At 41.9% G+C, this 22,169-nt stretch overlaps 1 protein-coding gene across 7 annotated transcripts in view; it reads right to left on the bottom strand.

The window, feature by feature from the left end:
- PPP3CB (protein phosphatase 3 catalytic subunit beta) overlaps positions 1–22,169 on the bottom strand; it is a 56,144-nt gene that overhangs the window by 29,201 nt on the left and 4,774 nt on the right. For all 7 annotated transcript variants that reach the window (XM_075841499.1, XM_075841495.1, XM_075841500.1 and 4 more), the window contains exons 2-5: positions 10,734–10,934; positions 9,494–9,618; positions 5,216–5,327; positions 2,926–3,071 (exon numbers count right to left, since the gene is read on the bottom strand). In XM_075841499.1, the coding sequence (XP_075697614.1) occupies positions 2,926–3,071; positions 5,216–5,327; positions 9,494–9,618; positions 10,734–10,934 (584 nt within the window). The remainder of the gene's footprint in view (positions 1–2,925; positions 3,072–5,215; positions 5,328–9,493; positions 9,619–10,733; positions 10,935–22,169) is intronic.

The raw sequence follows: 22,169 nt of genomic DNA on the forward strand, positions 1-22,169 counted from the left end.
ATCAAGATTTAAAAAGAGTAATGCGAAGGACGGGGACGAAGTAATTTGCATTCCCACTATTTGCAAGATTAATCCGAAGGAGGATGTCCATATGCTCGCAAGCAGTGGACATTCCCACAGAGTGTGTAGAAGAGTGCCCCTACCTCCACAGGCCCTCCAGTATAAATGGGATATTCCAGGGAACATGTGGTGAAGTCTATCTGGTGTCGAGTACCATCTTAGTATAGTTTTCATTGCCGACTCCTAATGAGGTGCACATTTCAAATGTTTTGATATAAATTTAAGAGAATTCATCCATAGGGATGTAGAATAGGTTTGGTTGAGATCCCTCTCCCGTGCCAAAAACGGGGCCGATTTGATTGATTTTTTGAGCCTAAAAGATCATAAAGGGACCATAGACCTCTCACCCTACTGTCTGGATGGGACCATGTTGGAAAATGTTCGGGTTTGCCGTGACGTCAAAAGGACAATCCGTTTGCAGAAGATGTCTAATGTGGAGATATTTGTAAAAATCTCTATATGAAATATGAAAATGGTCATGCAATGAGGTAAATGGCAACAGATGATTATCATCAATGAGGTTTTGCACTCAAGTCATACCTTCTGTTTTCCAATTTTGAAGATCTGGGCTAGGGAGCACATGTAAGCAATGAAACGTCTGACTGTGTACAGTAACCAGTTGTGCACAGATGTTGACAAAAAGTATAGTAAAGGGTTAATAGGGGAGCTAGAACTGAGGCTGGTTACGAAGAGTGCCTTTATATTGTGTGTAGGGGTTAAGGACGACTATGTGGACCCAACGTCGGGACACGTCTCCATACTGCCAATGTTTCAGATGTGCAACCTTAGTGGCTAAATAGTAGTGACATTGGGCAAACTCAAGCCTCCAAATTTCTTGCCCCTATTTAGTGTTTCGGCTGCTATTCGTGGTTTACCCTTTTTCCATATATAAGAGTTCAGCTATTTATTTTAAAATTTTGTATGCTGCTATTCTACCTATCCAGGAGACTTCATAAGAGGCTATCCTAAACATATCTTGTTCTATTAATGTCAACATCGAAAGATAATTGGCCTGATACAGATTGGAAATCTTGGAAGCGATATGAATCCCTAAATATTTAACATGATTCTGTTGCCAGTACAATAAGAAACGGGATTGCATTGACAATAGATTTGCATTCTCACAATTTAAGGGTAAGACCTGAGACTTCCCCATGTTAATTTTATAATCCGACAAAGCTCCAAATGCCTCTATAAGTTTGAGGGCTGCTCCCAGTGATGATTCTGGCTGTTCCAGAGTCAATATATCATCTGCATAAAGGGAAATGCAATGTAGGTGGTCTCCCATCTTAAAGAGTCTCTGTCACCACATTATAAGTGGCCTATCTTATCTACATAATGTGATCGGCGCTGTAATGTGGATTACAGCAGTGTTTTTTATTTAGAAAAACGATAATTTTTGATGGAGTTATGACCTATATTAGCTTTATGCTAATGAGTTTCTTAATGAACAACTGGGCGTGTTTTACTTTTTGGCCAAGTGGGCATTGTGGAGTGAAGTGTATGACGCTGACCAATCAGTGACCAATCAGCGTCATACACTCCTCTCCATTCATTTACACTGCAGATAGCGATATAGCTAGATCACTATGTGCAGCCTCATACACACATTAACGTTACTGCAGTGTCATGACTATGAATTACCTCCAGCCAGGACGTCTATTCAGAATCCTGACACTTCGCTAACACAATCCCGACACTACAGCACAGCAAGCGTAATCTCGCTGTAAACTGTCATTTAAAATGAGATTACACTTGCTGTGCTGTAGTGTCGGGATTGTGTTAGCGAAGTGTCAAGATTCTGAATAGACGTCCTGGCTGGAGGTAATGTATATTCATTGTCAGGACACTGCAGTAACGTTACAGTGTGTTTATGTGGCTGCACATAGCGATATAGCTATATCGCTATGTGCTGTGTAAATGAATAGAGATAAGTGTATGACGCTGATTGGTCACGGATTGGTCAGCGTCATACACTCCTCTTGGCCCACGCCCACTTGGCCAAAAAGTAAAACAGGCTCACTGTTGCACATGGGAAGTGAAGGCTAGCGCGCCGGGTCCAGCATAGCTACTCTGTTACAAGTTGCTGAAAAAGTTAAAGCTGGCTAATATTTAAAGAGGTCAGTGTACACAGTGCATTGCAGCTTGCTGAGTTTGAAGCTGTGTAACCGCAGACCGGCCAGAGGGCCCATGCTCACACGTTTACTGCCAAAAGTGCCTACAATGGACACTTGAGTATCAGAACTGGACTATGGAACATAGAAGATGGCCTGGTCTGATGTATCAAGTTTTCTTTTGCATCAGATGAAGCTTCAGTCTTTATGTCTTTTATGTCTCAGCCTGTATGTTTCATTCGTGCTGTGACAATGGGGCCATCTGACTGATCAGGGCACACATCTAACTTCCTCAGCTCCACACCAGGAAGTGTGCCCAATCAGTACAGTAATAGCGAAAACTTATATTTACAAAAATGATGGAAGACACTTTAAAGTTAAAGGGCTTGTCCCATGGAACTAAATTATCACTGATCCACAGGATGGGTGATAAATATAGGATTGCAGCCGGTCCAACGACTAGGACCCCCAGCGAACAAGAGAATGATGGTCCCGTGTCCGCCATTTAAATTGAGTGCCTTACTTGGCTATCTCCGTCAGTCCCACGAATGGAGCAGCAGCACGCATAAGGGTCCACTGCTCCATTTAAACGGGAGACACGAGATTCTCATGATCGCTGGGATTCTCAGTGGTCGGACCCACAACATTCATACATTTATCACCTATTCTGTGGATAGGTGATAATGATTTTTGTGGGACAATCCCTTTAAAATAAAAAAGTGCCATAATTAATAATAAGGAAGATACTCACTCTTTTAATGTCATCTAGTGTGTGTATTTCTGGAGATAGTCCTCCATGGACACAAAGAAATTGTTGGTTTAAAAGTGCAGCTAAAGGAAGACAATCAAATGCTTCCATACAGGCTTCATAAACCCTCTCTGAATATTTTATTTTACCTAAAAAAAATAAAAAATACATAGATTAGTGCTGAAAAACAGTGTTTAAAATTTCTGTCACGAAACAGAAATAAAAATATAGGTTTCATTTAAAAGGGATTTTTCAAAAAAAAACAATAAACTGCAACGTACCATAAATGTCTGAGGAAATAACACTGGGAGGTTGCCATAATGCCAATTCATTTTAACTTCCTTTTACCAATGACACGGTCTATTGCTATGTGTGGTATCAATAAAAGATTGCAAACCCAATGTATGGGAATCTGAACAGTAGGAGAGAGTTATTTCGACTACCACCATTCGGTAAACAGAAAAGCAGGCTTTAGCAGAGACCTGCAAGAATACAGTGTGGGAGACAGTAAGGGATCCTGGAATCATTAGTGACATGTTAAGTAAAACTTGGACGTGGGTAGGGTGCCTAAACTCTGAGCAAAAACTGAAGATTCAACGTTGACCCAGAGTATTACTTTAAAGGGTCTGCCCAACAAAAAATATTATTTTTATTACCAAAACGTGAGAATATCTGTTTCAACTGCACTTCCATTATGGTGTCCACCTCAGTAACAGTGTTGAGGTGGACACGCATGTGCGGTCTCTGATCTATGCCTGCTCTCGTCAGGGATGTGGAGGAATCCTAGTTGTGGTGAGAAGCCGGTTTTTGATGCTGCAGCATCTTATCTTTCATGCTTGTCAGGGGGAGCTGCTGAGCAAGAGCATTGGCAGTCTCCTCTGACAAGCAGAGAAGAAACAGCATCAGCGGTATGGACATGGCACAGCTTAGGAAGGCGACAGGAGGACTATTTTATCATCAGCTTGGGGGAAGGATCAGCAGCAGGACCAGCCTTCAAATATTGAGAGAGGCAACATCACGTGGTGCTGTGCTGCGTCCCACCTACAATCCAGACAAGGAGCTTAAAAACTGCCTGGCTAATCAGGTATGTTAAAAAAGAAATTCATCAATTTAACCCCTTTGAAACATAGCCAATTTAATGTACTGGGAAACTGAAAAGAAACTTTGTGGGGTGGAATGGTAACCCTGTGATTCCTCTACTGTTCTTTAGGTCTCATTTTTACAGCGTTCACCGTGTGGGTCAATATGATTACGGTGATACCAAATTTATATCGTTTTTTTCATAATGTATTACTCTAAAAAAACAACAAAAAAAACTATTTGTTGAAAAAAAAAAGTTTGTTTTGTGTTGCCATATTCTGAGAGCCATAAATAAATGTTTCCATCTATAGAGCACAGTGTGAGACGAGCTGTAGTTTTTTTGGTACCATTTTGGGGTACATGCAACTTTTTGATCACTTCTTTTACAATTATTTTGGGAAAGTGAGGTGACCAAAAGAACTGCAGTGCGGTCTGCGTGTAAGTCAAATAATGTGATATAATTATGTTTACTTTTTTTTTTTTATTACTCGAAATTTTTTTTGTGAAAAATGGTTTATATATATATATATATATATATATATTGGTTTAGTTTACGTGGTAAAACGGGATTTATTATTACTTTTTAAAATATAAGAGTTAAAAAAAGCCATACAACTCTACACATGCATCACACAGCCATATTGGCAACTAGGCTCGTCCCAGAGTTGGAAAGATAAAAAAAAAAAAACAAAAAAAAAAAACACACACATTAAGACTGCTTTTAGTGTTGTTTTTTTTTCGAGATTTGGGTAAGGCTGGAGCTAGGATAGCAAAATGGAATACAATGTTGACACACAACAATATTAACAGTGTTTCCTTCTTCATTGCCTAATAGTACATTATGTAGGACAAGCAGTATCTACAAGCAGGTAGTTGCAGACTCGCATGCCATGTATGCTGCATCACTGTAGCTCCAGCCTAAACGCTAGTGGTGCTACTATTCCAAGGCCATGTTTTCTGTGTGTCGATGTCTAGTATTAAAACAATAAAAGACAAATTGTGCATTGTGACTATCCCTCACTACTACCAGCCACACCGAAAGGTGTAATGGGCCATAGGTTGGGCATGTCTGTTACAGGTGATCATTAATATAACAATGTATGAATGGAGGGGTTTTTTGTTGTGAAGTTAGCAAAACGTAATATTGAGAATTAAATCCGTGCATATCAAAAGCAATTTTACATAATGGGGGGGGGGGGGGTGTCTTACTTACATTCCTGCTTAAAAGTGAAATATTCTGTAAGGTGCCTGCATTCATGATTGCCTCTCAAAAGAAAGAGCGTATTGGGGTACAGAATCTTCAGAACCCATAAATATAACACACACTGTTAGGAACAGAAAGAAGATTAGAAATAAACATTCTTGATATTTTTTTTTCTTAAATTAAGATAGTCTCTTGTAGCACATTTGGCAGCATCGCAGTTGCACCACCTACAATAGCAACCTGTTATGGCTGTCTCGGCCACAATTATATGGGCTGTTATTCTTAGAGTGCAAAGAAGTTTAAAGGGAACCTGTCACCAGCATTTCACCTCTTGAACTCTTCTTACCCCTCGCTGGCCGCTTAATCAAAAGTTAATTGCCGTTATCCCCTCTCCAGAACTCCTCCTCCGACCGTAAATAACGGTCTTCAAACATTTGGCGCCTTTTATGGTAATAATCAGTCTTGTTCGTTCCTCTTGCCCGCCCGCCGCAGAAAACTAGCCCACGTTGAATGCCAAAATCTCATCTGAGATAGCATGCATGCGCCCGTCATGTATGCTCCGACACCCCTCCCTGCTTCACCCAGGCCTCAATTCTAGTTACTGCACATGTGCTGCTATGGTGTCCCATTGTGCAGACACACCAGAACAGTCAATCAAAAGTAAGGAGGCGGGGATAACTCAGAAAGGCTTAAGGGATGAAGATATGACTCTTTTCGAACGAAGACATGATTATTTTATGCTCATTAGCATACAGCACAGGAACACTAAAAAACGGAATACTAAAAGGTACAGAGCCTATTTAGAAGATAATTATAGGTTACATAAAAATTATTTTTCACCCACTTCCAACAAGCATTACTGGTTTAATAGGTGAAATGCTGGTGACCGGTACCCTTTAAAGATGGGATCACACGTCGCGGTTTAAATACGTTTTTGCAGCAATTTTATGCCACACATTTATACTACGTAGTGAGATCCCAGACTAATGCTTAAATTGCAGTAAACACCCATTTACAGTCAGCTGTGGCTAAGCGTTGAAGGCTTTTCAGGTTGTTATCAAGCGTAATCATCCTATAATGAACCGTTAGGCAACTTTGTAATGTACTTTGTGTTTCAACCTCTATTTTTAAGATCTCTGCTTGTTATCAGTGAAAGAAATATTCTTCTTTACATCCAGCGTAACCAATACGACTAGCTTGCTGACTATTTCCAAAGATGACCAGTAGAAATGTGAACGTAGTATTGGGCTATAAGACAGGTTGTTATTCAGGAGGAGTACAAGATGTAAGGTATGTAAACAGTGCATTGTAAAATCGTTCACACCCCCACCACCCCCTGGTGTTTTTCCTCTTTGGTTGCATTACAACCATGAATAAAAATGGCTACCTACCCACCGGATAGGTCGCGTGTGTGTGTGTGTGTGTGTGTGTGTGTGTGTGTGTGTGTGTGTGTGTGTATATATATATATATATCGGTGCGTGTCCGACACCCAGACCCCCCCCCCCCCACACCGATCCGCCACTCCGGCTGCCACTGGGCACCGAACGAAATTGCTGGTCAAAGAATAGCGGCAGAGCTGCAGTTCTACCAAAAGGCCGCTATGCAGTGGTTGGCGCCATCTGCTTCCAGCTCCAACTACTGTATACCGTTCAAAACATCCGGCGCCCGGAGTGGCGGATTGGTGTGGGGTCCAGATGTCGGACACACACCAATCATATACGGATGACCTATCCGGTGGATAGGTCATCAGTTGTCAAAACGTGGAAAGCCCCTTTAACCCCTTAATGACCGGGCCATTTTGCACGTTAATGACCAAGGATTATTTTTTGTTTTTTCACGGTCGCATTCCAAGAGTCGTAACTTTTTTTTTATTCCGTCGACATAGCCGTATAAGGGCTTGTTTTTTGCGGGACGAGTTGTATTTTGTAATTGTACCATTTTTAGATGCTTATAACATATTGATTAACTTTTATTAACTTTATTTTAGGAGAGAATTGAAAATAAGCAGCTATTCCAGCATTAATTTTCACGTTATAAATTTACGCCGTTTACTATGCAGCGTAAATAACATGTTAACTTTATTCTATGGGTCGGCACGATTACGGGGATACCAAATATGTAAAGGTTTTATATGTTTTTTCTACGTTTGCACAATAAAAACCCTTTTAGAAAAAAATTACTTGTTTTTGCATCGCCGCATTCCAAGAGCCGTAACGTTTTTATTTTTCCGTCGATGTGGTCGTATGTGTGCTTGATTTTTGTGGGCCAAGGTGTAGTTTTCATTAGTACTATTTTGGGGTACATAGGACTTATAGATTAACTTTTATTTTATTTTTTATGGGGGGAATGGGAGAAAAGAGAGAATTTTGCCGTTGTTTTTTGCGTTTTCTTTGGACGCCGTTCATCCGGCGGTTTAATTAATGTGTTCATTTTATTGGTCAAGTTGTTACGATCGCGGGGATACCATATATGTGTATGTGTGATTTGTTTTGACACTTTTACTAAATAAAACCACTTTTTGGGCCAAAAACTTTATTTAACTGATTGTCATTTTTTTTAAAGTCCCATCAGGACACTTCACTATGCGATGTGCCGATCGCATATATAATGCTTTGGTATACTTAGTATACCGAAGCATTATTGCCTGTCAGTGTAAAACTGACAGGCAACCTGTTAGGTCATGCCTCTGGCATCGCCTAACAGGCAGATGCTGAAGACAGACCTGGGGGTCTTTGTTAGACCCCCGGCTGTCATGGAAACCCGACGGTGACCCGCGATTTCTTTGCGGGGGCGCAGATGGGGTGACAGAGGGAGCTCCCTCCCTCTGTCAAACACATTAAATGCCGCTGTCACTATTGACAGCGGCATTTAATGGGTTAAACTGCCGGAATCGGAGCGCGCTTCGATTCCGGCAGTTGCAGCAGGAGCCAGGCTGTGTATAACAGCCGTGCTCCTGCCGCTGATCGCATGAGTACGCTGTCAGTACCCGCGCGATCACAGGACGGATATATCCGTCCTCCTGCGTGAACTAGCAGCTGCTGAGGACGGATATATCCGTCCTTCGGCGTTAAGGAGTTAAAGGCTATGTAAATCTTTGAATGGCATTTATTTATTTTTTTATTTATTTTTAATAAAAATGACAGTGTGATTAGTGCAACTTTATACTTAGTTTCTATTAAAAATTATTTTAACTTTTTGAGATACAGCTGCTCTATACAGAGGAGCTATATAGTTCGCTAACTCCTGCTACTGTCAGTTCTGCGGGACTGACTGGTTCAGTGACCGAAGGTCCTGCATGTCACTACCATGCAGGATCCAACTGTTATCCATCACATCTAAGTTCATAACTTAGATGTGATTGACTGATTCAGGTCATAGCGAAAGATACAGATGTTCTATATAGAGAATACAGAGAAGCTGTATCTGAAAAAGTGAAGCTTTAGCAGTATGTTTATGGCCTTTGTCCTACTGGAAGGTGAACCTCTGTTCAAGTCTCAAATCTCTGGCATTCAAACATGTTTTTCCTCAACAATTGCCCTGTATATACTGCCATCCATCTTTCCTTCAATCGTGACAAGTTTTCCATCCCTGCCAACACCATGCTTCACAGTGTGAATGGTATTCTTGGGATGGTGGGAAATATTGGGTTTGCACCACACAAAGCACTTCCCAAGATGGCTAAAATTTCAATTTTAAAGGAAAAAATAGTGGGCACCACTAATATATATCAAGAGTGAAAGAAAGTCTTATATATTAGCAAAATGATGATCAAGGATGAACATACCCTTTATGCTTTATTTACATAGGACTGTAAAACCCATTTTCATTTTCTCCTTTAGGAATAACGCCTCCAGCCATGGAAGACCACCACTTGCAAGGCTGCATTTAAAAAGTGGGTTGCTCAGAAGGGACAGCCCCTTTAGGACTAATGACAATATTGATGTGTATTTAAGGGGCTATGCAGTCTTGGCCTAAGCCCACTTTGAGACTGCAAATGAAAGCTTTCATTGTTTGCTGGCTGGAATATTACTAATAAATCCACTACATAAGAAAAATGGCATTCAAATAAATTGAAACTTGGCAAAGTATACAATATTCTCTTACACTGTCAAAAAAAACAAAAAAGTATCTCCCATACTACATAGATTGAGTAATAAACCAGACCTTAAAACTCGCTGCAGGGATACCTGTTATAGCTGGTACGGTAATTTATTTAATTATAATAACACATGCATGTCAATATTGAATTTTATTAAACCACATTTTAGGATAAAAAGCTATTTTACCTCTATACTAAAATATCCCCTGTCTACATAGTCGCCCAAGAAGAGGTATCTTGTGTTAGCTGGCGAGCCTCCAACTTCAAACAACTTCATCAAGTCAAAGAACTGTCCATGAATATCACCGCAGACTAGAAAAAAAACAGAAAATAAAAGTATCAGTCTTTCAAAGAAAAAAAAACCACTATTTGTATATAAATGTATTCTGCATCAACAATTGAAAAATAAATATTTTGTTTTAACTATCTTTTTCCACCGTGAGTGAACCAAAACAGAGAACAAGAACGTGGTAGAAATGTTTGTGCTTGCCAAGGATCCTCTCGTCAGCAGCGTCTACTTCTGGCCAGAGGGAAGGAGACCTCTGGTCGACTGTTCACCTTTCCTAATTTGTATAGTAGCTACTCACAGGGCTAACAAAAGGAAACTTTACTTTAAGGCTTTATTCACACAAACGTATAATACGTCCGTGCTACGCGCGTGATTTTCACGCGTGTCACACGGACCTATGTTAATGAATGGGGCCGTTCAGAAGGTCAGTGAATTTCACGCAGCGTATGTGCGCTGCGGGAAACTCATGACATGTCCTATATTTGCCCGTGTTTTGCGCTGCACGCACCCATTGAAGTCAATAGGTGCGTGCAAATTGCGCTCGGCACTGTCTGCCGAACTGGAAAGGGGGTGTGTTTCTGTTACTGACAGTGCAAGCACTATCCGTAGCAGTGACATGCGCCCTTGCCAGATCAGCAGACAATACAAGACTGATCTCTCACAAGAGCTGAAGAGATAAGAGCGCTCTCCTCTCCACAGCTCTTACACTGTCTGTAGCAGTGATATGCCCCCTTGCCAGTTTGGCAGAAGACTAATCTTGAAAGCTGAAGAGTGAGAGAGCGTGCGCACACCCTCCTCGCTCCTGCTGTAACACTGTCCATATCTGATTGGACAGCGTCACAGTCATAGTAACACGCCCCCTTGTCAGTACACGCCCTGTTGACAGTTCAGGGGGTTATTTAAATATCGGGCGCCAAATATAACGGCACCGATATCTAAATAACGGAGGGAGGTAGAAAAAAAAATGTAAAGTGCCCCAGGGTTTGTGCAGCCCTCCCCATTACATGCTGCATATGTATGGGGAGCTGAAAGGTTCTCTTTAAACACTAAAAGCAGCATATATAGATTTTATTGCAGCAGCCACTTGATCAATAACAAGCACTTTCTCTTCAGGTAGCAGTAAAACAACATATTTCACCTGTTATAGGTGCTTCGACTTCTATCATTGTCTTTTCTCTTCGTAAAATTGCAGCACCCTCATTGATGATCCTAAGTGCAATATCTTCATCTACCCGCCCTTCTTTTATTAAGTGGTTCTTCAAAACGTCCACTCTGGGCTTTCCATCAATATCAAATACTTCTTCAGATGTTAATCGGTGTGTTGGGGGAAAGGGGACAGCTGCAAAAAATAAATGAACAAATGTAAAAATATAAAATTAACAAAACACACGAAAGCACAGGACTAAACCTAACTTGTCAACGAATAACACAAACGAGACAACCACAACAGGTTGATATTGTAGGTGCACATACACGGTTTCTGTGTTCTAGTTATTGATTCTGAAGATTCTGTACCCCAATACACTCTTTCTTTTGAGAGGAGAGATATATATATATCTTCCAGACAAAGGACCACTTCCCCCTACAGCACACTATCCATCCACGAACAGAAGCAGCACTCCAATGGTATCATCAAATAAAGAACTTTTATTCACCCAGTGTTCACAGAACCAATGTTTCTCCCTCTCTATGAGGCCACTTTTAAGGCTATGTATATTATATCTCCTGGCCAAGCTGGTATAATAGGGCTTCAGGACTGCACTGGGCATCAGGACATAGAGATTGTCCTACTTGTGCTTACTGCTCCAATGTGAATTTTTGTGGGCCATCAGAAAAAAAGATATTTGACAGATACAAATGTAAAAAAAATATATAAAAGTTAGGCACCAGTAGCATATTGCAGGGCAACCACAGGTACAACCAGAGTCCAGTTCAAGTGTTTTAGGGGGTTGCTGTAAATATATATTTACCCTAAGGAATGAGGAACAACATTAGACTTTATAAGGGACATTCATGTTCCTCACACAGTTCAGATGTCACCTACCAGTATATTGGCACATTAGCTCACATTAACAAGTGCTCCTATACTCTGTTTATTGTGTACCTTAAAAGCCAGGGTTATTTGTCCCTGCAGAAACTCAATCCCAGGCTCAGTGTTTCCCTGTCTGAGTAGAGATACCACCTGGAAGCTGAGCCCACAGTTCACTAGGACATTGCAGGGCCAGTTCGCCAAAACGCAGGGATGGCAGGCTGGTATATACAGGGATGATGGTGGTCCTTGTATAGGCTTTTTGCATCTTATAGGCTCTTTCACAATTGTGTACAAAAATATGGATCAAATGCGGATGCGCAATACGAATAGTTTTTTTTTTTGTTTGGTCTAATGACTATTTGGTTTTTGTTTCTGTAATGGATTAGTTCTGGTTTTGTATTTTGTTTCGAGTGGTCGGTTTTCATCCGTATTTGTTCCATTTTTTGTTAAAGGGTTGAGGGCCTGTTCACATCAGCGTTGGCTTTGCGTTCCGGGGTTCCGTCGGAGGTTTCCGTCGGGTGAACCCCGCAACGGAAAGTCAAACTGAAACCACAGCTACCGTTTCAGTCACCATTGATATCAATGGTGACGGAAACATTGCTAATGGTTTCCGTTAGTCACTATTCCGGCAGGTTTCCGTTTTTCCGATGGAATCAATAGTATATAATTGCAGTGTATAATTGCTTATAGATTCTGTTCACCTGTTCCTTGCCGTGGAAGAAGTTAACAGAAGTTATAATCAATTAGATATACATTTTTCCAATTGCAAATACTTTTTTTTTATATCAGGGATACAGAGGTTAAAAGATGTGAAGTTACGTACAATTCTAATAGTAATATATGTTAAAAAGTTATTTATATAAAGGAAATAATTTATTAAATGACCTCTTGGTATTTTTTCAATTTAATAATAATAATAATAATGAAAATCGAGATTCAAATCGAAAAATCGCCCATAGGGTTAAAAAAAAATCTAGATTTTATTTTTTGGCAAAATCGCCCAGCCCTACCTTCTACATTAAAAATTGTGAAATATGCGGTGAAGATCCAGAACAGAATGAGCATGCTACAGATTTGAATATCTGCAGCATGTTCTGATTTCCGTATGGAAAATGTTGGATTTGAATCCAACCAAGGACAACACCTGCATGTAGGGATGCACGATGCATCGAAACTTCGATACTGTTTCGATCGTGTGCATCCCCAAACGGTTCGATACCGTTATTCCAGGTATTTCGATACTAAGCTGTGCAGCCGCACAGATCAGTATAGTAACACATGGATGTATGAGAGCGGGGCTGCGGCCGTGTAATAGTCATTGCCCCGCTCCGGAGTCCTGACAAGTGCGCGGGGTCAGGATGATGTAATGCGACCAGGGCTGCACTAATGAGCGGCGGCACTGAAGACAGAAGATGGCTGGCGGACTGCAGAACAGTCTTCAGTGCCTGCACCGCCGCATCACCTCATGCTGACCGCGTGCAAACTTACTGTCAGGAGCGTGGCAATGGTTGTATTACACAGCCGGAGCCCCACTCTGTAACGGCGTAGATCAGAGAAATCTCTCATCTCCGCCGTTATTCCCCTGAATGCTGGGATCAAAGCTGACTGCAGCATTCAGGAGAAAATGAGAAGAGGGAATTCCAGTGACGTGATCGAGGGATATACCATATATGGGCAGACAGCCCAAGGTTCATTGAAGGACCCCAGGGCTGTCTTATTATATTTCCTGTTAGGGCATACTTAGGTATGTCCTAACAACTGCCTGTGTGCTATCCGTACACAGGCTAATGTACTGGCATATATCCGATATATGCCAGTACATTCAAGTTTAAAAATAAAGTAAAAACAAAGTAATATTAAATGTAAAAAAATACACATACACCTTTTTTTTACAATAAACATTAAAATAAGTCTCAATACATAAAAGCTACACATATTCGGTATTGGCGCAGCCGTAATAACCTGCACAACAATTGTTTTGCGTCATTTATGATGTGTACGCTGTAAAAAATAAAATAAAAACTTTTCACTTAATGTGAGGCACGAGGAGTGACGAATTTAACCTCCATGTGCCTCACATTAATAGCAATTAACCCCATTATGTACCTCACACATTAACTCATTATGACTGAGAAACATGATGGGGTTAATTACTATTAGGGCTTATTCAGACGAACGGGATATACGTCCGTGCAACGCGCGGGATTTTCACGCGTGTCACACGGACCTATATTAGTCTATGGGGTCGTGCAGACCGTTACGTGATTTTTACGCAGCGTTGGTCCGCTGCGTAAAAGTCACGACATGTCCGTTCTTTGAGTGTTTTTCACGCATCATGCACCCATTGAAGTCAATGGGTGAGTGAAAACCACGCATGCCACACGGAAGCACTTCCGTGGGACGAGCGTGATTCGCGCAACAGCTGTGAAAAGGAAGAATGAAAACAGAAAAGCACCACATGTTTTTCTGTTTACAAACATCCAAATGGAGTGTCATAATAATAGCGGCTGCGCGAAAATCACGCAGCCGCGCATCATACGGGGCTGACACACGCAGCTGTCAAGTGCCTTTTGCACTCGCAAAACACCGCGTTTTTGGCGCGCACAAAAGCACACGCTCGTGTGAATCAAGCCTTAATGTGAGGCACATGGAGGTTAAATTCAGCATCACACCACGCGCCTCACATGAGAAAATGGAAGAACTTTTTTTTTTTTATTACTGTTGGCAAAGTATCGTTTTGGTATCGAAATCACAATACTACACAAAGTATCGGTATCAAAGTCCAAATTCTGGTATCGTGACATCCCTACCTGCATGCAGTTTGTATATTCTCCCCGTGTTTGGTGGGTCTCGTTAGGGGACTCCGGTTTCCTCCCACACTGCAAAAACATACTGGTTAAGTGGCTCCCTATGAAATTGTCCCCAATGTGTGTATGTCTGTGATAGGGAAATTAGATTGTGAGCCCTATTGGGGACAGGGACGGATGTGAAGGATGACAACCTCTGCACAGCGCTGCGGAATATGTTGGCGCTATATAACAGAAAATAAATAAATAAGATGTCTGCTTTCAAAAAATATATGGGTATGGAGGTTTATTTTTTCAGTTTTATAGTTCAGGTTTTATTTGTGTATGTCAAAAATTGGGAAATTGTCCCGAAACCCCTTGGAGCGAAACCCTTGCTTGTTTTTACATTTTAATTAAGACCAGAAATCCCAACCAAAAATCTGTTACTTTAATATTACATACACAAATAAAGCAAAACTAAGTAGGAAGAAAAACACCATATAATACAAATACTCTGTAAAAACAAAGTCAGGAATACTGTATGTGGTTGAGAAGGTAACTATAGACTTAAAGAGGCTCTGTCACCAGATTATAAGTGCCCTATCTCCTACCTAATCTGATAGGCGCTGTAATTTAGAAAACAACAGTGGTTTTTATTTTGAAAAGTTATGAACAATTTTAGATTTATGCGAATTAGTTCTTAATGACCAACTGGGTGTTTAACGTTTTACCAAGTGGGCGTTTTAAAGGAAAGTGACCAATCTTCCATCGCTCCAGTGAAGGACATGTGGGAGGAAGTTCCGTCACAGTGTAATCTCGCGAGATCACGCTGTGCAGTTAAACAAGCTGGGCTGGAATGAAGAGAAGTGTATGACGCGGATTCGTCACTGATTGGTCAGCGTCATACACTCCTCTGTACAACGCCCACTTGGTAAAAAAGTTAAAAACGCCCAGTTGGTCTTTTAGAAACTAATTAGCATAAATCTAAAATGGTTCAGAAGTTGCTTAAAAATGATCGCTTTTCAAAATAAAAAACACTTAGGCTGGGTTCACACGACCATGTTACGTCCGTAATGTACGGAACGTAATTCGGCCGGAAGACCCGGACCGAACACAGTGCAGGGAGCCGGGCTCCTAGCATCATAGTGATGTACGATGCTAGGAGTCCCTGCCTCGCTGCAGGACAACTGTCCCGTACTGTAATCATGATTACAGTACGGGACAGTAGTTCCACGCACGTAACGGACGTAACATGGTCGTGTGAACCCAGCCTCATCTACATTACAGCGCCAATCAGAGGATGTAAAAGAGGCACTTATAAACTGGTGACAGAGCCTCTTTAACCCCTTAATGGCCGGGCCTGAAAAGGCCTTAATGACCAGCTACACTTTCCCGTTTTTACCTTTCAGCAGCAATAACTTTTTTATTTTTTTATTGACGCGCCCGTATGAGGCCTTGTTTTATGCGGGAGAAATTGTATTTTTTTTCCACAGTTTCGGGTTGAAAAAAAAATATTTTTACGGCGTGAATATAGGAAAAAGGGATTCTCAGCATCGATTTTCGTGTTTATTTTTTTTACTAATTCTTCGGGTTATTACGGTCGTTTAGATACCTAATATGTGTAGGTTTTTTTGTTTTTATTTAATGTAGGGGCAATAAAATATTTTATGCAAAATAATTACTTTTTTTGGGGAATTTTTTTTTATTACTTTTAATCCCATTAAGGGATACATTTATTTTTACTTATGTATTAGCACACTCTTGTATGCTAATACATTATACTGTGTCACTTTGACACAGGCTGCTGTTAGGGCAGCACATAGTGTACCCTAACAGCAGGCAAACTGAACAGACATCCTGCGGTCCTTTGTAGGTCCCCAGGGCTGACTGCAGAGGGATTCCCTGCTCTTTGATAACATCACCGGGTTTCCAGTGACTGATCAAAAGAGGGGAGTTGCCTTTGATCATGCGGGGATCAAAGCTTAAGGCCTCGTGCACACTTACGTCACCGTTTTCACACCCGCTTTTGACGGGTCCGTGAACCCGTTTTAGCGGCCGTGTGGTTCCCGTGTGCACTCCCGTGTGCACTCCCGTGTTTCCGTGCATGGCCAATCACGGGCTGCCGCGGCCTCGGCGGCCAATCACGGGCTGCCGCGGCCTCGACGGCCAATCACGGGCTGCCGCGGCCTCGACGGCCAATCACGGGCTGCCGCGGCCTCGACGGCCAATCACGGGCTGCCGCGTCACAAATTTCGGACTGGAGGAAGAAACGGGACTCGTCACCAAGACAACGACCGGGTACGTATGAAAGGCTTTTTATTTTATTTTTAATCAGCAGCCTCTTTTCTCTATCAGTTATTGATAGAGACAAGTGGCTGCCGATTAGTGTAATATTTTTCTGCCCGCCCGGCGGTTGCTAGGCAACGGCTCCGTCACACACGGACGGCACACGGATGCCTTCCGTGTGCCTTCAGTTTTTTTGACGGCCCCATTGACTTGCATGGGCCCCACGGTCACGGAATCCCGGACCAAAGTAGGACATGCTCTACTTTGGATCGGAAAGGAGCAACGGACCGTCAAAAAAACTGAGGTGTGCATGGCCCCATTGAAATGAATAGGTTCAGGGTGCCATCAGTGACAAAAACGGATAGCACCCTGAAGGAAAAAACTGAAGTGTGCATGAAGGCTTACAGATTTTTTTTTTTATTACAAATTAATTTCGCCAAAAAAAATGAAATTTGTAAATTTCACCTCTAGTTTGCCTTAATTCCTGTGAAACGCCTAAAGGGTTAAAATACTTTCCGAATGTGGTTTTGAATACCTTGAGGGGTGCCGTTTTCAAAATGGGGTGATTTATGGGGACTTTCTAATATAGAAGGCCCTCAAAACCACTTCAGAACTGAACTGGTCCCTGAAAAAATGGCCTATTGAAATTTTCTTGAAAATATGAGAAATTGCTGTAAAAGTTCTAAGCCTCGTAACGTCCTAGAAAAATAAAAGTACGTGAAAAAAAAATGATGCAAACAAAGTAGACATATGGGGGATGTTAACTAGTAACTATTTTGTGTGGTATTACTATCGGTTTTACAAGCAAACACATTTAAATTTAGAAAAATGGTAATTTGACGTTTTTCACAAATAAATATTGAATTTATCGACCAAAATTTTTCACTAACATAAAGTACAATATGTCACGAGAAAACAATCTCAGAATCGCTTGGATAGGAAAAAGCATTCCGGAGTTATTACCACATAAAGTGACACGTCAGATTTGAAAAAATCATCTGTGTCCACAAGGCCAAAACAGGCTGTGTCCTAAAGGGTTTAACCCCTTAATGACCGCCGATACGTCTTTTTACGGCGGTCATTAGTGGGCTTTATTCTAGAGCGCCGCCAAACTACGTCGCTGCTGTAGAATAAAGTAAACAGAGCAGGGAGCCGTGAAATCTCTAATAAAGACCCCCAGGTCTGCCTGCAGCGAATGCCTGCTAGATCATGCCGCAGGCATGACCTAGCAGATGCCTGTCCGTTTTAAACGGACAGGCAGTAATACACTGCAATACAAAAGTATTGCAGTGTATTATAATAGCGATCGGAGGATAGTGAAGTCCCCTAGTGGGACTAGTAAAAAAGTAAAAAAAGTTTAATAAAGTTAATTTAAAAAAAAAGTGAAAAAAAAAAATGAAAAACCCAGCTTTTCCCCTTACAAAATGCTTTACTATTAAAAAAAACTACAATAAAGCAAAAAAGTTACACATATTTGGTATTGCCGCGTCCGTAACGACCCCGACTATAAAGCTGTTACATTATTTAACCAGCACTGTGAACGCTGTAAAAAATAAAATAAAAAACAATGGAAAAATTGCTGTTTTCTGTTAATCCTGACTTAAAAAAAATGTGATAGAAAGTGATCAAAAAGTCGCATCTACTCTCAAATGGTACCAATAAAAACTGCAAGTCGTCCCGCAAAAAACAAGACCTTATACAGCTATGCCGACGCAAAAATAAAAAAGTTACAGCTCTTCGAATGTGACAATGGAAAAATCTAAAAAATGGCTTGGACATTAGGGCCCAGAATGCCAGCAGGGGGAAGGGGTTAAACACTGATGGCAAATTGTTTTGAGATGCAATAAATCTCTGACCAATCTCATAGGGGTCCCCCATTATTAGTCAAGTCTATGGGAGAATTCAGAGACATTCTGCAGTTCCCCATAGATTGCAAAGACTGAGCGTGCGCGAATGTCCAATTGTCCACCAAGAATAGGGGACTGGGCATCCTCGTTCTCCGGATGATAGGGGTAGCAGTATTTGGGGTCCCTCAATTATTTTTGCTGCATATTAAAGTGAGATTCAGACATGAGACGGCAGCAATGTAAATACAGGCATCTATAAGAGCACAGGGTGCCCGCTGTACAGACCCTTGAACTGGCATTTTTGGGGGGTGCTGCTTAACGGTTCCGTAGACCAAATAAAATGTATGTTATCGAATGTAGTGAAGAGCTCAAGATTCAAATAATGTAATCATGCGATGTCCAATGTGACGCTGGTATGGACTAAGGAAGTCAATGCATTTCTATGGACTACGTCATGGACTACGTCATGCAACGGTGAATGTCGCCCATTACTATGCAGCACATGACTTAAACAGAACCTGTTGCAGGGTTTAGAGACACTAAAATATTAGCATATCGTTATGCAGCTGGGGTTTAGTGATGCCAACCTGCCCATGGCGCATGCCCAGTCCTCGGCTTTATGTGCGCTACGTGCTTGTGCCCGATACCGCTTCTGAACTTATCTCAGGTACTAACTATTGCTAAATGGACGGTTTAGAACACTAAGGGCCAGTCGACAAAGACTTTTTTGGCGCCGATTTTGATGTGGAAACCGCTCCAAAAAAAATAAAAGAGCCGAAATTGACCCCCATTGAATTCAGTGGGAGGCAGAGGAGTTTTTTTTTTCCCGGGCTGCTTTTGGCCACTCGTGGAAAAAAAAAGTGACTTGTTCTTTCTTGCTCATTTGAGCGTTTTTCGCCCGTGGTCTTTGCATCAGCTTTAATGGCCGCAGGTGATAAACGCTGGGGAAAAAAAATGCATAAAAATATGTGCAGGCAGTTCAAGATCTTCCTCAAAATCCCTAGTGGAGTTCTGAGGCAGATATTTTCTGCCTACAAAAAACTCTGTGTAAACAGGGCCTATAGCACAGCTGCATAACAAGATGCTGGCCGTTTAGTGGCTCCAAAGCTAGTGACAGGTTCTCTTTAAAGAAAGTCTGTTTCCAGGATAGTCCCTTTAAAGACTAAAAGAGAGTAAAAGAGACACGGCGCCACATGGTGCAAATAAAAGCGAGATAACAAGGGAGCAACTAATAATCAAAAGTGCTCACCTTAGAATGTAGACACTGGCAGGTGTCACAAAGGTAAGAAAGCTGCTGCCGAGTCCGTAACACAACAAATCGAAGTTTGTTGTCAATATGATAATTTTAAAAGAGAGTAAAAAAGGACCAAAGGCGCAGCTATGGTAATTAGTGTCACAAGGCTAAGCAACCATAAGTACAATTATTTAATTAATAATAGAGAGAAAAGGGTACGCGTTTCAACGCCGGACCAGCGTCTTCATCAGGCCAATACAGATTGTGCAGTTCACACAATGTATCTTCTCTGTCCGACGCCAAGGTTGAAGGACCTGTGGGTGACGTCACGCTGTGTGTCTGCAGTGACAGAAGCTGGGTGGGAACGATGAGAAGTGTATGATGCTGATTTGTCAGCGTCATACACTTCTATTCACAACGCCCAGTTGGTAAAAACACAATACACACCCAGTTGGTAAAACGAGAAAACACGCCCAGTTGTCCATTGAAAAGCTCATTTGCATATATATATATATATATATATATATATATATATATATAAAATAGCTCATAACTTGGGCAAAAATGATCGTTTTTCAAAAAAAAAAAACCAAAAAAAAAAATAACTTTGCTGTTATCTACATTGCAGCGCCGATCACATGCAATAGGAGATAGGGATTTGAGAATCTGGTGACAGAGCCTATAAGTTGAAGCATCTATTAGACACGTTATGGTATACACCTCCATTAGTTCTAGTGCATCTGTGGAATGACATTCTGAGCCTCTGTTCAAAGCGTATGGGGGGGGGGGGGGTTACTTTACACCATCTAATAGACGCTCTCTCAAGGGGTATGCCCTGATAACAGATTCTCTATTAAGAGGGTTTTCCAGTCACAGCAAATGTCAAATAGTCAAAAACATGACAACATACTAAATTTTACCTACTGGTGTTTTGTTTTTTTTGTAACAATTAGATCCCTATTGAATTTGTCTCTCTACCGGACAGATCCTACTTTGCCATTTTTGAATCGGGCAGAAAGCATGTGGCCACATGACCAAAACAAAGAATAAACTACAATGCTGAATAAGGCTTTGTTCACATCTGCGTTGGGGTCCCGTTCTGCCAGAGGTTTCCGTCAGAATGGGACCCTGAGCAGACACAAACCGACACCGACGGAAACTAGAGGTTTCCGTTTCCATCACCATTGTCGACTACGCTATCGCTTCCGACAAAACGACGGGTCCGGTGCACAAAAAAGACAAACGTAAAAGCATGGGCAACGGATCCGTCACCATTGAAATCAATGGTGATGGAAACGGTTTGTGTCTGCTCAGGGCCCCGTTCTAACGGAAACCTCAGACGGAACGTCAGAATAGGACCCCAACGCAGATGTGAACAGAGCCTAAACTACATCTACGCAAGGAGGAAACAATCCACAGTTTGCCCCAACTCCTATAGACTCCCTCTGAAAGTGTGTAAGGCTTAGGCCGGATTTACACGAGCGTGTGCGTTATGCGCACGCAAAAAACGCGGCATTTTGCATGTGCAAAAAGTACTTAACAGCTGCGTGTGTCATCAGTGTATGAGGCGCGGCTGCGTGATTTTCGCGCAGCCGCCATCATTATGACACTCCGTTTGGATGTTTGTAAACAGAAAAGCACGTGGTGCTTTTCTGTTTACATTCATAGTTTGACTGCTGTTGCGCGAATCACGCGCGTCCCACGGAAGTGCTTCCGTGTGGCGCGCGTGATTTCCATACACCCATTGACTTCGATGGGTGAGTGATGCACGAACAACGCACAAATATAGGACGCCGTGAGTTTTACGCAACGGACTCACGCCGCGCAAAAATCACGGACTGTCTGCACTGCCCCATAGACTAACATAGGTCCGTCCGACACGCGTGAAAATCACGCGCGTTGCACGGACGTTTATCACGTTCGTGTAAATAAGCCCTTATAATGCTAGCAGCTTGGGCGCACTCCTGATACTTACACAGGGAGTTGAAAAATAGGCAGAAGTAGTGACAAGTCATGAGCGGCCAGATGCTGGCACTCCGCAGACGGTCGTCACCAGAGGCAACGACAAATAAAATCACAGCAGTCAGAAGTGAGTGGAGCGCTCCAAAAACACGGACATTTTATTCACATTAACCCTTTCACGACCAAGGACGAAAATGCACGTCCTGGTCGGCTGCTAGTTCCCGCACCAGGACGTGCATTTTCGTCCGCATTTCAAACTGTCACTCTGTGTAAACACAGAGTGACAGACCCGCGCTGACAGCTGTCCTAGACAGCTGAGACATCAGTCTCGCCGGACAGCGGACCATCGACGCTGCTTTCGGCAGTTAACCCCTTAAGTGCGGCGACGGATTGCCGTCGCCGCATTTAAGTGGTTTGAAGCACATCG

This window comes from Rhinoderma darwinii, chromosome 11, assembly GCF_050947455.1.
Source record: "Rhinoderma darwinii isolate aRhiDar2 chromosome 11, aRhiDar2.hap1, whole genome shotgun sequence".
NCBI classification, from domain to species: Eukaryota; Metazoa; Chordata; class Amphibia; order Anura; family Rhinodermatidae; genus Rhinoderma; species Rhinoderma darwinii.